Below are 15,104 nucleotides of genomic sequence, written 5' to 3'. Positions count from 1 at the left end.
TAAGGTCGATTTCGTGTCGAGTGCCTTTGTCGTTAGGCAACTCGCACGGTACTGATTCAGGGAAGACATCCTAAAATTCAACTAAATCTTTATGCATATGGGTTGTTTTCAAAGACTCCCAGGATCGGGACGTAAAACGTATAATCCGAATCTTCTCATTCAGGACACTTTCGTTTATCGATGAGCTATTGAGAATCCGTTCGTTCTCAAGAAATACGATTGCCGACCGAATATTGGCCACGTTGTCGTCATCTGTGACAAGTAGGCAGATCTGCTTGACTTTACTACTACGCAGATCAGCAAAAACCGTTTCGATTATAGCGTTGGCAATCGAGTTATCTCCGAAGTTAACTTCGGAGGCGCTAATAGATCAAGTGTATAAGCGCCTACACTTGATCCATTGTTTACTAAGACATTGATTGTCTCAGTTTCTTCTTTGGAACTTATTTCCAAAGGTACCTGGGAACCTTAGACCACAGGTTTCCGGGGACTTCTTCTCTCAGAAATTATTTGGTGAATATCCTCCCCAACATCCTCTAGCTGTGGTTGCGCTACCACAGCGATATCCTTCACGATCGACTCTCCAGTCGAGCAAGGACTTTCGCACTCTCTCTTATAGACGGGCGTTCCAAATTCTCTTGGATGTTGCTTTTCAAGAAAGCATCCTTGTTTCGTACCTCTTAACTTATTCGAGTGGTTGAACTTCGACGCTGCCTGTGCTTGTGCACTTCCGTCAATAACTATGTCCACGTCACAATAGCGGACCTTCGATGTTGCATTTGCTCGTGCACAGCCGTCGGGATCTAACTCCACAATGTGCTGGGTATTCACACTGAGGTCTTGTGCAGTCATGCTAACGACCGAACCACAAGTGAGGCCATCGCACTCACTCGTACGACATCCACACGCCTGTAACGCTCAAAGACGTTCATTAGTTGGCCATGATGAACGAGAGACAATTATTAAATTGTTCTAGAAGGGACAACAGCATTGTGAAGCGAACCACCTGCTGACTTGCCGTATTCCCAAGCCTGCGTACGGAAGAATATGCACTAAGATGCACAAGGTCATGGTTTTGAGCACCATTATCTATCTCCAACTTCCAAGCTCTTTGCTTTAAAGTGACTTGGAAAGGATAGTTCAAGCACTTATGGCTTCGCTTACTTGAATTTTCGGGACGGTCTGGGTCATGATGGGATACCAGCATTCTTGTATTTAAAAAAATCTTTACTTGCACTTCGTTCTAGGACGGTTCCAACTTTTCTAAACCGCGCAAAAAAGTCAATGGAAAGCCGTCAGATAACGCCGCAGTTGGTGATCGTGCACGGAGAGTTTGGCGTTGATCTATGTAATGCAATGTGATACGCTGTAATTCAGAAATTAAATTGACTAAAAACTGCATGAAGTGAGTTTAGAAATTCTCTTCCTAAAATGTGGTTTTACTCTTTTTAAACCCATACGGCAATTTTTCGTTCAATAGTAGTAATTGTCCCGTCCTATCCTATATATTGATGTTTTGTCCTCTTTTTTAGCGCTCAGACTCATGTTTACGAGGAACTTTGCCACACTATTTCTTTCGCCTCTTTAAACATCACAACGACACATGTCACATTATCGGTCGACCGCTGATGAAAAATGGCATACTCAATAAGCGCCTACACAAAGAAAAACGAGAGAGAATCGCGCCATTAATCCACCACAAGCATCATCTAGCACAATCCACTCACTCACACACCTCAACAGCCCGTTGCACATCTTTCAATTCGACAAGTTTTCGACGAACAAAATCCACAGCTTCTTGATCTTTCAACACATCATACAATCCGTCACTTGCGAGCATCACAAACTCGCACTCGTCTGTTAATTCCGTGACGGTAAACTCTGGCGTCGGAATCACTAATGGACCTTTTAAAATATCGTTGGGATTCACCGGTAATTCCTGCGAATTGTACTCGTTCCGTGCTTTCGTGTCAATGTCATCGACCAAAGGCTCGACGAGATCAAACGACTTGAAAGGGGCGTCGCCAAAGGCACGCGAGACGGCCAATTCGCCCATAATACGTCCGTGAATCACAAAGCCGCCAGTCTCTCGAATCCGCTGCGCTTCGTCCGTTCGACTGGGTTTATGATCATTTGAAAGTCGTTCAGCTGTGCCATTGCGACTCAAGACAGTGCGCGAGTCTCCAACGTTGGCCACAAAGAGATACTTGCCCGCCACAAAGACTGTCGTGGCCGTGCTTCCAGCTTGCGGACGATCCGAGGTCCTTAAAAATTCTTCATCCGTACGTTCAAACGCATTGGTCAAGCGCTTCATGATGATTGATTGCAATTCCTCAATTGTCATTGTTAGTAAAGGTTTCAATTCACTCGTGTGCATGAAAAACGCGGTAATGAGGCTATGGTGGAGCACGTCACTCAAAAACGAAGATGCTTCGTCACCGCCATGGCCGTCATAGACAGCAAAGAATGACTGGGGATGCAATCCCAAACGACTTAATGGTTCAATACACAAGTCTTGAATAATCGTATGCGCGTCTTCCATATGTTTACGAGCGCCCATGTCGGCATGCGCTCCAAAGTCAAACCGATTGACAGTTAAACACGTTTGTGCCACGAGTAAATCGTCGCCAATTTCCAGTCGATAGGGTTCTTGATAACTTCCCACGAGTTTCATAAATGTCCCATTCGTCGAGTTTAAATCAATCAAATAAAATTGATTCGTCAATTCATCAAACCAAATTGCAGCATGTTTTCGAGAGAGTTCCCCATCACTTGTATGGATTTGATTCTCCGCAGATCGACCAATTCCTGCACCTTCTTGTGTAATCACAAACTCCGTGCCAGCTAATTTGCCACTTAATGCCGAGACCGTAAGACTTGGCAATTCTTCGTGAAACGATGTAACAAGAAAATCCGATTTTCCAACTCGAAATGCCACGTGAGGCTCGAGAGGCCATTGCATACGATCGCCCATATTTTCGTCATTTGCTTGGGTTTCCACGGGACTTAACCGCACAAACGTGTCCCCATTTGCTTGGTCGCCATTGACTAAATAGAAACGCCCGTGACTATACAGCACACGTGCGTGGTCGGTCTCTGCAAGGAGTGTATCGGCAGGTATACTTGCAATATTCTCACAAGTTTGGCCAATACCGCCTCCTTTCTCATCAAACGTAAAGCTTGTGACGGTATCTTCTTCGGTAAACGCCGTCATTTTAAGCACCACGTGGGTCCATGTGTGTTCGAGATACAAAGGCACTGGATCGTCTTCGACTTGGTCAGTAGCGAGATGATCGTCTATTTTGACCGATTCAGGCACGGAAGGCATTTCTTTCGAGTCATAAAGCTTGTCGTTTTCAACAATCGCGTTGCTGCTAGACGCATTATTGCCGGTAGGAGTACTATCGTTCTCCTTTGTCGGTGGTACATAGCTCCCGATACTGCTAGTATTGGAGCGAAGAAGGCGATGAACGCCTGATGTGCGGGCCCGTTGGAAAGAACTCGCTAATCGGACATCGGATTCTACGTGTTACAACGCGTATTAGTGTCTAAAGTCGCATCATGGCACGAAAAAGGACTGCAACATGGCCACGTACGTGGCGGTTCTAATCGCAAATGAGTCGAACGTCGACGATCCGGGTCATTCTCGTGTTTCCGTACCACTACAAACCACACGATATTGTCACAAAGGAAGAGAGTGTGCTTTAAATGGCCACACGATGTCACGTGCCTTGCATCTTGAGCGTCTGGACATCCTGCGCGTCCGCCATGGCGCGTCTTCTAGCGTGATGTTCTCGGTATTAAATCTACTCGTGGCAACACGAGAGATTCGGCGGTTTGATACTGAATCTTGCAATACGTTGCAAAGAATTGGCACTTGCGTACTAAACGCGCCCCACGAGGCGTAACAACGAGCCAAAGAAGAGTTGCAAGGTCTGCCAAGGGGCGAGGATGTCTCTGCCACTGCGGAACGAGATCGGACGCACTTGGTGTACATCACATCAGTCGGTTGTTTTTATTTTTTTTAAAGAAAACCTTTCAATCTATATATTAATTTGTTTTTCACGAACAATGAAAAATTCGCAATTTAAATACAAATTTACAGGAATACAATCGCCAAAAGTATAAATTAATTTGAATTCCATTTTGACAGACATCCGTAGGTTTACACACAACCATGGACAAACTTTTGAGGGACATTAAAATTGGTCAGGACTCGTAAGTCGCTCAATAGTATGAAGCGTCCGTAAATCGAGAATCTTTGGTCCGATAAAACGAAGACGCGTCATGATTGCTACTATCCCCTCGTCGGCGGGGTGCACCAGATGCCTCAAACTCGCTAAAGCCGCTGCTTTGAAAACTCGGGTCGCCATTGTAGTGGCTCTGGTCGTAATTACTATTCGTGGCCGCAAAACTCTCGTCGCCCATATATCTGCTCTCATCTGCCGTGGACATGCGGTATTCTGTCTGGCCGGACGCTTGAAAGCGCGTTTGGCCGTGATAATCACTTGCTGACGTCGATCGCGAGTCTTTGGGTTCAAAAAACGACTCGTCCAAAGACAAATCCGGTCGCTTTGTCGTCTTTTTCGACCCTTTTTGACCCATTCCATGCCATCCATTCGACAGATCTTGAATCGAATCGCCCCCAAAATCGCTCTCGTCCTCGGAAGCAAGATCCTCTCGATGTCGACTGTCATACTTTGATTGAAAGTGATTCCCCGAGTGACCAGAGCTATACATACTTTGACCATAAAACGACGACGACTGGGACGAGTATTGCGAATACTGACTCGTACCGTGTGAAGAATTTGTTTGCGCCATTGGTGGCAAGGACATTTGAGAATGCGCTAAAGCGATTTGGCTTCGTGGTGTCAACATGTCGAGGTTTGGATCATTGTACGTAAGTCGACCTCCATCGTGATCGTAAGGCTCCTGATCGAATTGGCTATTGCCAGGATTTGGCGGGTAATTGTCGTCACTAAACCCTGTTGGCGACATGTTGTGATTCTGATGATAATTTGCCGCCACTGTTGACGCTTGAGCCACGCCTTGAGTGTGATCGTGACGTCCTCTTTCAAGACCAGGGTCGTCGTCTTGGACCAGTTGATTGGTTTTCTTGTATACAAAGAGGGCGACCAGTAACACAAGCGCAATCGCGCCTGCCATCATTAAACCAAGCATTAACGTATTTGATGCAGTACTCGTGGCATTCGATGCTGCATCAGCTAATACGGACGCCGCGGCCGACGGCGATCCAGACGACGAAGATGATCGCGACGTATCTGCTTCTTGCTTTGAATCCGTACCATTGTCGGATAAATTGTCTTGTTTCGTAGTCTTGTCACTTGTTTTACTTGTCTTTAAATCGACTGTATTTGATTCGAGAGTCTCTTGAATCGTACTGGCATCCTTCTTCGTAGGAGGTTTCAAAGTCTGTTGGGTCTCGTTTAAATCACTTTTAGAGCCTACACTGGCATCGTCGTCCGATCCAGACTCGGGATCGATGATTTGTTTCCTCACTTTTAAAGAAATTGATTTCGGTGGTGCATTTGGCACGGGTTTCGACTCCTCTGGCTTGATTTCAACTTCAGTTGGAGGACTGGAGGTTGGCTTGTCAAAATTAGCATTGCTGTCAGCCGTGGGGATGGCGTCGGACACAGGCGCTGTCTGTTGAAGAAGTGGGGACCTTGTAAACGTAACCTCCGTGGTCTCGTCCTTTGGCTTTACCACACCAGTCGCTTTGTCTCGATTGGCGTCGCGCTTTGCAGGATCGACGGGTTTGTTAACAGGTAAAGGTTTGTCGGTAGCATCTACGTCCTTATTATTCACTCCCGGGGAAGCACTTGTCAAAGGCGCCCGTGTACTTGGTGCGTCGGTTGGTTTTAAAACCTCGGGCGTCGGTGTCGAGGGCTCTGCTGGTTCCGACGAGTCCGACGATGCATTCTGGTCAAGCAACCATGGCCGTTCTGGTCGTTGCGTCGCCAACGTTGGAACACGTCCATTATTGAGATCCTCTTTAAAATTCAAGACCGTTTCTGGATCCCCATCGCGACTTTGCACTGCAAAAATCTGTGCATTGGCCTGTGAATTCATGAGCAGTACCACCAGCACGAATCTGAGCCACCGTCGGTGGACCTGCATTGTCCAGCCTCCGGAGCCCGAAGCGTCACGCCAGCGCAACTTTCCTGGAATCTGCGCTGAAGGTTCGATAAAAACAGCTCTATTGTTCCCTGCACCAAAGTCTTGCGTAACCCTCTTGCCGGAATCAATAGCAGTCCACTTACTTGCCACTATCAATTCAAAACGAGGTTGATCACGTGACAAGGCAAACTGTAGGAGTCGTTATTTTGAGCTTGTGCGGCACTGTGCCTTTAGCCGCATAAGAGTCAGATGTAAAAAACTCGCGAGTTGCCCGTGTCATGCACACACATGTCTTGGTTCTGCACCGACGTTCTTGGAAAAAGCAATCATCGAGAACAGCTGTCGGCGCCAGTCTCGACCAATTGATACATACGGCAAGCGGCGGAATATCCGATCGCGTGATTTGTGCGTATTTGGCGTGAAACTTGGTCGCTCTCTGAGCTCGATTGGCGGCCCATTCAGTCGGTTTAGTCGGGAGGGGTGTGCAGTGCATTCTATATTGATAGAAACATTTGCTAAGATTCGTTCTTATTCCAGCTGACGGCTTTACGACAGACGCACGATATGGCAACTCTAGCGTAAAACTACATAACCTATAGATATTATCATTATATTTCACTTGGATTATTCGAGGTCCCTTACTCCAGCTCGCGTCCCCGTAGATTTCTCTTTTATGAAGCCAAAGCCTGGTAATATAGGCGATAAAGTTTAGCTTTGACCAAAAAAATAGTCATTCGCGCTAACGATCGGGACTGTTTATATTTAATAAAAAATGCTTACAGGAAACTGTGTTTGTATTTGTCAGGATAGCCTGCTATGTTATGGCTCAGCTGCGACATATAGGACGCACTGCAGCCAACGAGCTTACAATCGCACGAATTGTAAGCCTACGGACTCGGGACTATTGCGCCATATAAAGTTCAAGCATGAACAATCCAATATATGTGCATTATCGCGATTGTCTTCTGTGTGTTTGCGTGTTGACAACTTTGTCTTGCGTTAATTCTCTTTCAACATGCGACTATGTTACATACTGGTTACAGTCGAGGCTGTTTCCTCGTAGGAATAGTTTACCCAATAATTGTAAGCAGAGAAATAGTTGTTTTGACAGGGAAAAAATGATGCGTCTTTCACGAAGCTGGCTCACATACCCAGCTAGAATTTATGTGACGAGCAAAATCTGATATGCTGTAGAATTTTTGCTTGAAGCTCTAGATGTTGAGAATGTTTCACATTTGATTGAGCCAGACAAAATTTACCTTTCATTTGAAGTAGAAAAATGAAATGAACAGAAGAGCCTGTCTTAAGAAAATCCCGAGTTAATTAATAAGATTCTTAAATTATTCATTTAACTTCGTCGTTAATCGAGCACATTTAATGATTAATAAACCTTTGTAATTTAATTATTAAATGCAATTTGAGGTCCCTTTTTTTAAATTTATTATTCATATAATTTTTCTTGATGAAAAAAATCAGATACTGTAAAATAATTGAAAGCACTAAACACGTCTGAAGAAATCTCGTATGTGTAACGGGGTGTATCGTTACATGAAATTAACACTTAAAGGCTGTTAATTAATATATTATCTAAAACGTAGAGAATATTTGGAGGATATTACTCTATGTAGTTATGTTCAAAATTCTTATCCATAAATAGGTATAGACCATTTTATCTATTTCGCAGACTAATCAGCTGTAGAGATAAACAAAAGAGAGATACAGATAAGATCAGATAAGTATTCAATTGCATGTTTAGTATTAGATTATAATTAGGTTTGCATTTACAAGATAGATAGAAGAGATACTTACTTATATTAATACAGTTTTCATTTAACCCTCTTTAAGTTAGTTGCCTTAAAGAGAAGTCTTCCTCTGCACGTACTAGTGTACGTGAAATAATGTAGGGCACCACTTGCAACTGAGGCAGTGCGAAATGGACTTGTACTGAAGCAGTTCAAGTCGTAGTGCCCCGTTACAGTATGTCAGGCTGAGCGATTTGGTTTGTGCGGATTGCTCCAACGCTGTCCTTCATCTGCTGTACGGACTTGAGAAAACCCAGCGCGCCGCCATCCTGTTGCAGCCAGATTGTCTCAAGCAACTCGAGTGCTTTCTGAGCATCTACGACAGCGATTCCTGCTCGTCCTCAGGCTGAGTCGGGAGGTGGTCCTCAATGATTTCATCCACGTCTGGAATGTATGATGTGATCCGCTCGGTAGGATAGTCTAGCAGGTTGCGGATGTTCATCACGATAGGATACCTGAAGCGTCTAATCTGATGTTCCATCTCCACCATGACTTCATTGTCAAGGCACTGCTCCTCTAGGACTGGTGCAGCATCAGCTGGTTCTGACCGGATGTTGCAATGCCGGTAACAGTTATGGATGGTCTCAATGCGGACATCGTTAGACCAAGTTGAGACTGACACCTAGATAGCATGAAAGATGTTTATCTTTGCCGGCTCAACGACACCATTGTCGAGATCCTGAAGGAGCATACGGGAGAAGCTGCGCCTAGTAGGCTTTGAGGTTGCGTAGGATACCCTGGTCGCACGGCTGAAGCTTCGACGTCATGTTGGGCGAAATATAGTAGATTGTCGTGTTGCGAATTGCGATTCGCTGCGACAGATCAGCAAGCAGGACGTGTGCACTGCAGTTGTCCAGGATCAGCAGCACCTTGCGGTTTGCCATTCTCCCATCGAAGTCCCTCAGTCACTCCAAGATGATAATTTGTGTTATCTAGGCCTTCTTGTTGCTGCGATACTGATAGCCAAGGTTCTGGAGATTGACATGGCGGGAGCAGCGAGAAGTGGCGTAGTGCCAATGATCCATAGGGGCCTCTGTCGGACCCATCACCATTGCAGTAGACAGTCACATTTATTCCTTGTTTGCTTTCACCCCTTCAGCTCCCTGTTGCAAGCGAAGTGTCAGCTTGAAACAGAAGAGTTGCATTAGCCACCAGATAACAAAATTTGGTGTCCTTCGCAGAGTGCTTACCTGCATCCGATAGAACAAGCCAGTCTCACCCATGTTGTAGATATTCTTCCATTTATACTAATTGAGGACCTCGCATAAGGGAGAAAGCGCATCCTCCTCATCAACCATGTCCATCGCGCCGCTCTCTCCGAACTGCGATAGGCGCGGATTCCATTCAGAGCTATATAGGATTCCAGCCATCCGTTGGAAAGCTGAAATAGTTCATGTCCTGGACAAAGAAGGTCCAAAATCCGCTCTGCATGTTCACGGGCAACGTCTCCGCTAAGACTGATACGATCCGAATGGGCATTAAACCAAGCCAGCAGAGCTGATTCCATCAGTGAATACATTACTGCTGTCTTCTGAAAGTCGAAGATGGTCTGCCTTCTTCTTCGGCGTGCTGGAGACCGTCGCCTGGCTGACCCCCAGCTGATATTTGTCCTGAAGTCAATTGACAAGCTGTGCCTAGATCAGTGCGGGATTCTATGTGTAATGTTTGCAGAGAGCCACACGGACATCGTCCGTCATTGTGGCGTGCTCCTCCCAGAGGCATTGTTGATGCGCTGCTGAGTTCTTCTTGGGGATTGTGGGAGAGGCCTTTCTTTTATAACCACATCCCTCCAAAAAAGCGAAATAATTAATTTATCTGTGGGATACTACACCTGTCTAAAATTCTAAACTTTTTAAATTTATCAGGAAAGGGCGTCCCAACATTATTAATTTAGACAGGTTATACTGTAGTCGTTATTCAAAAATAGTCACAAATCTGAGTATTGTTATTTAATATTTCTCAATTGAAACGTATGATGTTAGCATACTCGCCGCTATCGACGTGTACACGCCCGTCGAAAGGTCGGTGAAAATATACTCGTCTTGTTCCACGAGACGGAAGAGTCATGCCGGTAACCTCCCAGATGGGAAGGCTTTTTATAAATCTTATACACGATTTGCGTTCGACAAGTCTCATTTTAAATAGCTGAGCTTCTAACGCGATAGTGTCATAAAAATCATTTTCCAAGTCTGAGCATCTTCACAAAAAGATGCATGATACTAGCTAGACTCATTCACGGTCTCAATTGCCAACCCTACTAAAGCATGGGCTATTTGCGCACGTACAAGCACTAAATAGCTCATGGCGTAAGTAATCAAGCGTTTGCGGGCCAAGACTTTTAAGGGGACTAAATAATCATGACGGGGCATATATTAAAGCCCACTCGCGCCCACCTATTATTTGCTGCCTGATTACTATTGCTCAAAGAGCGCATCCGCAGCGACAGGACCTTCCATGAAGAATTAAGCAACTTGGAACGAAAAATCGAGGAAATAAGAGCCTACAGAATTCATAGTATCATTCTCCTGATCGAATAAAGAATCCGTACCATATGAAGTGCCGAAAACCATATTTTTTATGGCTGTGCCAAATCGAAATTGTGCACTGCAATTTGCCAGAGTAGCAACCATGCAACGGAATATAAAATTGTAATGGGGCATACTTCGGTTGAAGTGTACAATTCACAACACACCTTTTGCTATTAAGAACTTAGATAATAAATAAAGGGGAATGTTATTTCCACCCCACCATTTCGTTATTTCCACCCCATGCAAAAAAATACCGTCGCTGCCAACTTGATTCCGATTAGCCAATCAGAAGCATTATGTATAACGCTTCGCATATTTATTTATATGGGCGGAAAAAGACAAATAAGGGGTGGAAAAAATAATGACGGGTGGAAAAAATAATGACGGGTGGAAATAACAAATGCTGGGGTGGAATGGCAAGTTGATGAAGTGGATAAAAAATACTTATTTAAGAGCCAGATATTCGGCGTTAAGGGCACCTGCGTGCATTGTGACCCTTATTCCTGCAAATACTGCAAAGTCTTCAACGAATTGCTGCTTATACAATCTCAAATTCAGATGGATAAAAGGACTTATTTAAAAGAGCCAGAGATTGAGCGATGGGGCACCTGCGTGCATTTTGACCTGATTGTATGCAAAGTTTCGAGCAATCCGCTACTTGAACAAACTCAAATTCAGATGGATCTCGTTGCCTTGATGATTGATGCACATTATTATTTTTTGTGACGGTCTAGATCCAGTTGAGCGACCACGAGTACGCTAAGGGACAGAATTCTTGGAGCCATATCATCCAGACTGCAATTTATCGTAGCTGTTCCCATAATGGTTTCTTGATGGCGATACTCCACCATGTTGTAACGTTCTTTGACAGCCTCTAATATGGTGGCAACATTTTGTCTACCCACTTCAGGCATGGCTGCAGGCGCAGCTGCATCCAAGCGCCATTAATGGTGGAAACTCTTAACAGTGAGAGGGCGGCCACTTCTTAGAAAAGCAGATTATTTGATGCTGACAGGGTATTCCATTCTTGAATTACACGCAACTGAACAGGTTATGGTGGCATTGGTAGGATCTTCAGATAACTCATAGCTCAAAGCATTTTCCTAGTGCGTATATTGAAATGCGGCGCACTACAGCAAAGAAAGGGATTTTCTGTGTTTGTGCATGACTTGCATTCGCTCCTACGACAGCTAAACACCAAGATTTTCAATCTGGGCTTAAGCAGCATGAGCTACGCGAGTTTGTACATCACCCAAGTTTTTTCCGGAACACTTATGTAGCTCTTTAACATATGATGAAGCCCTTCAGCTCTCGATGATGTGACGTGGCCAAAATGCATGCAATTCCTGGTGTATGCGTAAATAAATTAATTTTTATGTGTCAGACAGGTGGTATCCGGATAGGCCAGCATGTTAGGCAGTGCAGTATATGTTGAGTGCATGCTTATCATGAGATTGATTTACACTTCCTCTGATTTCGAATAGATTACATCTGTCCGACTCTTCACGAATTTATTCCAGTCATCCCCAGGTCCAAAAAACTTACGACAATTTGCTAGAGCGTTTTTTTAAATATGTTAAACGCATAGAAGATGGGTTGAGGTGGGAAATGTTATTTCAGGGCATTCTTTAGGGCAAATTCTCGGTCTGTTGTGATTGTCTGTGGCAGTTGATCGAGAGCCCAAAGGTAGTCCGCTTCACGTTCATGCCTGATGAAAGCAATAGCAATTGGGAGGAAGTGTTGAAGCTTGTGACACCAGTGATATGGAGGATCCGGCATTATGAATCGATCACAGATATCCTTACGCTTTGGTGGTGGACTGCACCTATCTAGGTGCAGTCCGCCACCAAAGCGTATGGATGTCTGTAAAGGAGTTCCACAGATTTTTGGCTGGCATAGAATAGGTGTGAAAAGATGATGATAATCATCTTTCACACCTATAAACCCACTCTGCATGATGCAGAATGTCAAATAGAGCGTCCAGTGGTGTACGATTGCGAAGCTCTTCTGCTCGCACCGCTGGCGCTCGTTGTAGATTGTCCTTCCTATTGCTTTTGTGCTGGGATCTATTTGGCGTAGGGTTGTGACAATTTCTTTCGGCGCAATCCCAGCCTTAAGAAGTTTTTGTACTAACAAATTTTGCTCTGATTGAAAGCGTCAGGCAGTCGGATGACTACTTATGTTGTCTGAAGGTTCATGATTATGTTCCCTATGAAAAGTTCGCAGTTGCAAGCTGTTATCGCTTGGTAGACGCCCTGATAGACGAAACGGGCAATTAGTCAATCGGCTCGCAGAGTTTCGCGGCAACTCAAGTCATGTTGCTGCCCTTTGCAGGTAGGTACCACGTCGATCGCATTACAAAATAATCTTCTTTTTGTCGGAATTTAGGGTAGACACAGCATATCCTTCTGCATGAGCGAATTCGCGAGCTGCATCCGTCAGGGCCATTGTGCTGGGAAAGGATGCATTGGGTGGTGTGGTGGAAGCATTGTAGAACAGCCTGACAAGGAAGAAAGTAGAAATTGAGTGTGATATAGAGAATGTATTGTGATTGATAATAATTCGTAGGACCCGCTTGTTTACAAGTCAAAAAGAAGGATATGGAGAGTAGATCAACTTGACCCAGCCCGATTCAAAACGATGTTTTTTTATCGTGAAAAAAAATATGCGGAGCGCAATAAGTAAGGCTTCTGATTGGCTAAAACAATCCCATTTTTATGTAGGTGATACGAAATACGAGTAGTAGCCACCAGATAGAGATCTGGTGGAATTAAGGTAAGGTTCCACATTTTAAATTTTAATTAAAGTTTAGTTTTTCGTATAATCTTAATGAATTAAGTCCGATTCGCCAATCTACGCCTGAGTCTTTATAAGTCCGAGCGTCTGCTGACATAGATCCATTTCTCAAACTTTTAGGGGTGAAACGCGTAGCGTTTGATAACCTTACAAATTTGTTTGGGCTGGATCGTAGAGATCACATCCTTTTCAGGGCCCAAAGGTTCTTGTTGCAAGGCTTAAAGCCTTTCTGCAACATGAATCTTTCTATATCGGACCACTTAGCAGCATTTATGCAACTCGGTAAATTCCTGTACCTGATCAGGAGCCTAAGGCTTGCCCTCTTGTTGTCAGTGTTGAGACATATGAGGACAAGAGAGAGAAAATCTCCTTGTTTGGATCGAAACATATGGAAATGGCCATACCCCTGCCATGATCCTAACAGAACAACAAAAGTGGTGATGACAACTTCTTAGCTCGGTGGTGAAGCCTGTGAGTGAGCATCACATGTAGCACGTACACAGACGACGCATTTCCCACGCTGGATTCGCACCTATTCGCAATGAAAGTTGCCCCACACAAGTGAAGTAATTAGACCCACCACTTGTGTAACGGGGCACCTTTCAATAGTACTGATCAGTACTAGTTAACCTTACACTGATTACAATGTAGGTGAGATGCCTCGAAATTACACGTACACAAAGTTACAGAGGAAGGTTTCTATGGATCTTAGGGTCTTTAGCTTACAGGTCTAGACTAAGGCTTATCAATAGAGAATAGTAAAGCTGTATTAATGTATTTAGTTTCCTAAGTAACGATCATCTATCTACTTCTGAACGTATTATATTAATATTTAACTAAGGATGTCGCGTCCTTGCGATCCACACTATCCTTGTCTTATAATGATTGACTGGACTGATTTAGACTTAAATCAACCGATCAATAGACCTAATGTTTTATTGTATCAATTACCAAATTTGGTAATATGAGTACTATTTAAGTTAAAATTAATGAAGATATAATTTCGTATTTCTTTGTTTATTTCCTCTTATAGGAAATAATACCTATGAAACGAGACACCCCATTTCATCACCCCACCTTAACTAACAGTCACTATTGCGACTGATGTAGGGTGACCGGAAATACTATTATGTCTTTCCGTGTAATTTTGCATTATTGATTTTAATCAAAATACCGTTATTATTTGCCTTATTGATTTTGACCGAGATCAACATGGCGACAAACAAGTCTGTGCGCGTGGCCCGTGAGGCCGCAAAGCTGGCAGCTGCACGGATTAGTGCAGCTGTTAGTATTGCAAATGTTTAAGTAGACGCTAATGCGTCGACTGTGTGGAATACGTAACCTCCTACCCCAATTGAAGGTGACTGAGATATGTCATCTGATAATATAATTGCAGGTGACGGTGACAAGTCACCTGCTACACCAATTGTAGGTGACTGGACCAAGTCACCGGCACCGCCCGACTCAGTGGCTACTGTAAATGCCGCCGGATCACCTAAGGACGAGTCCGTTAAACCTTTGGTTTCTAATGTGACAACCTAAGAGGTGATGACGAGTTTGGTGGGGAGTCATCGGATGGTGACTTCGTGGGCGATGATCACTCTGGTGACTAAGTATACGTCACTAGAAACTAAGTGATCTGTAGGGAAGAGTGTTACTGGTGGTGCTAGTTTGCATACGCCAGGAAAGGAGTGATTCTAGGGATTGCTTCAAGGGCCAAGTTAACGTTAACATGCGCCATCAAGAGAGGAATCGCAAAACGTTGCGGCTCGCTCCTGAAAATAGACATAGTTTCCCCTCGAAGAATAACCTAATTCGTTGGTCTGGTATGACAACG

General features: G+C 44.3%; 2 protein-coding genes across 2 annotated transcripts; both read right to left on the bottom strand.

Moving 5' to 3' along the window:
• Positions 1–1,366: 1,366 nt before the first annotated feature.
• On the bottom strand, positions 1,367–3,997 carry CCR75_006408 (uncharacterized protein; the record flags this gene model as incomplete). The annotated part of the gene is made up of 4 exons (XM_067964478.1): positions 1,367–1,655; positions 1,736–3,522; positions 3,597–3,662; positions 3,727–3,997. 4 exons carry the CDS (start codon positions 3,995–3,997, stop codon positions 1,548–1,550), a joined length of 2,232 nt encoding a protein of 743 aa, XP_067820323.1. The 3' UTR covers positions 1,367–1,547.
• A 230-nt stretch (positions 3,998–4,227) lies between these two features.
• Positions 4,228–6,141, bottom strand: CCR75_006407 (uncharacterized protein; the record flags this gene model as incomplete). The annotated part of the gene is made up of 1 exon (XM_067964477.1): positions 4,228–6,141. One exon carries the CDS (start codon positions 6,139–6,141, stop codon positions 4,228–4,230), a length of 1,914 nt encoding a protein of 637 aa, XP_067820324.1.
• Between the last annotated feature and the right edge of the window lie 8,963 nt (positions 6,142–15,104).

Source organism: Bremia lactucae (genome assembly GCF_004359215.1).
Source record: "Bremia lactucae strain SF5 chromosome Unknown BlacSF5_NotPlaced_49_SHOA01000009.1_1371882bp, whole genome shotgun sequence".
NCBI classification, from domain to species: domain Eukaryota; phylum Oomycota; class Peronosporomycetes; order Peronosporales; family Peronosporaceae; genus Bremia; species Bremia lactucae.
This window is presented reverse-complemented; position numbering and strand designations above follow the sequence as displayed.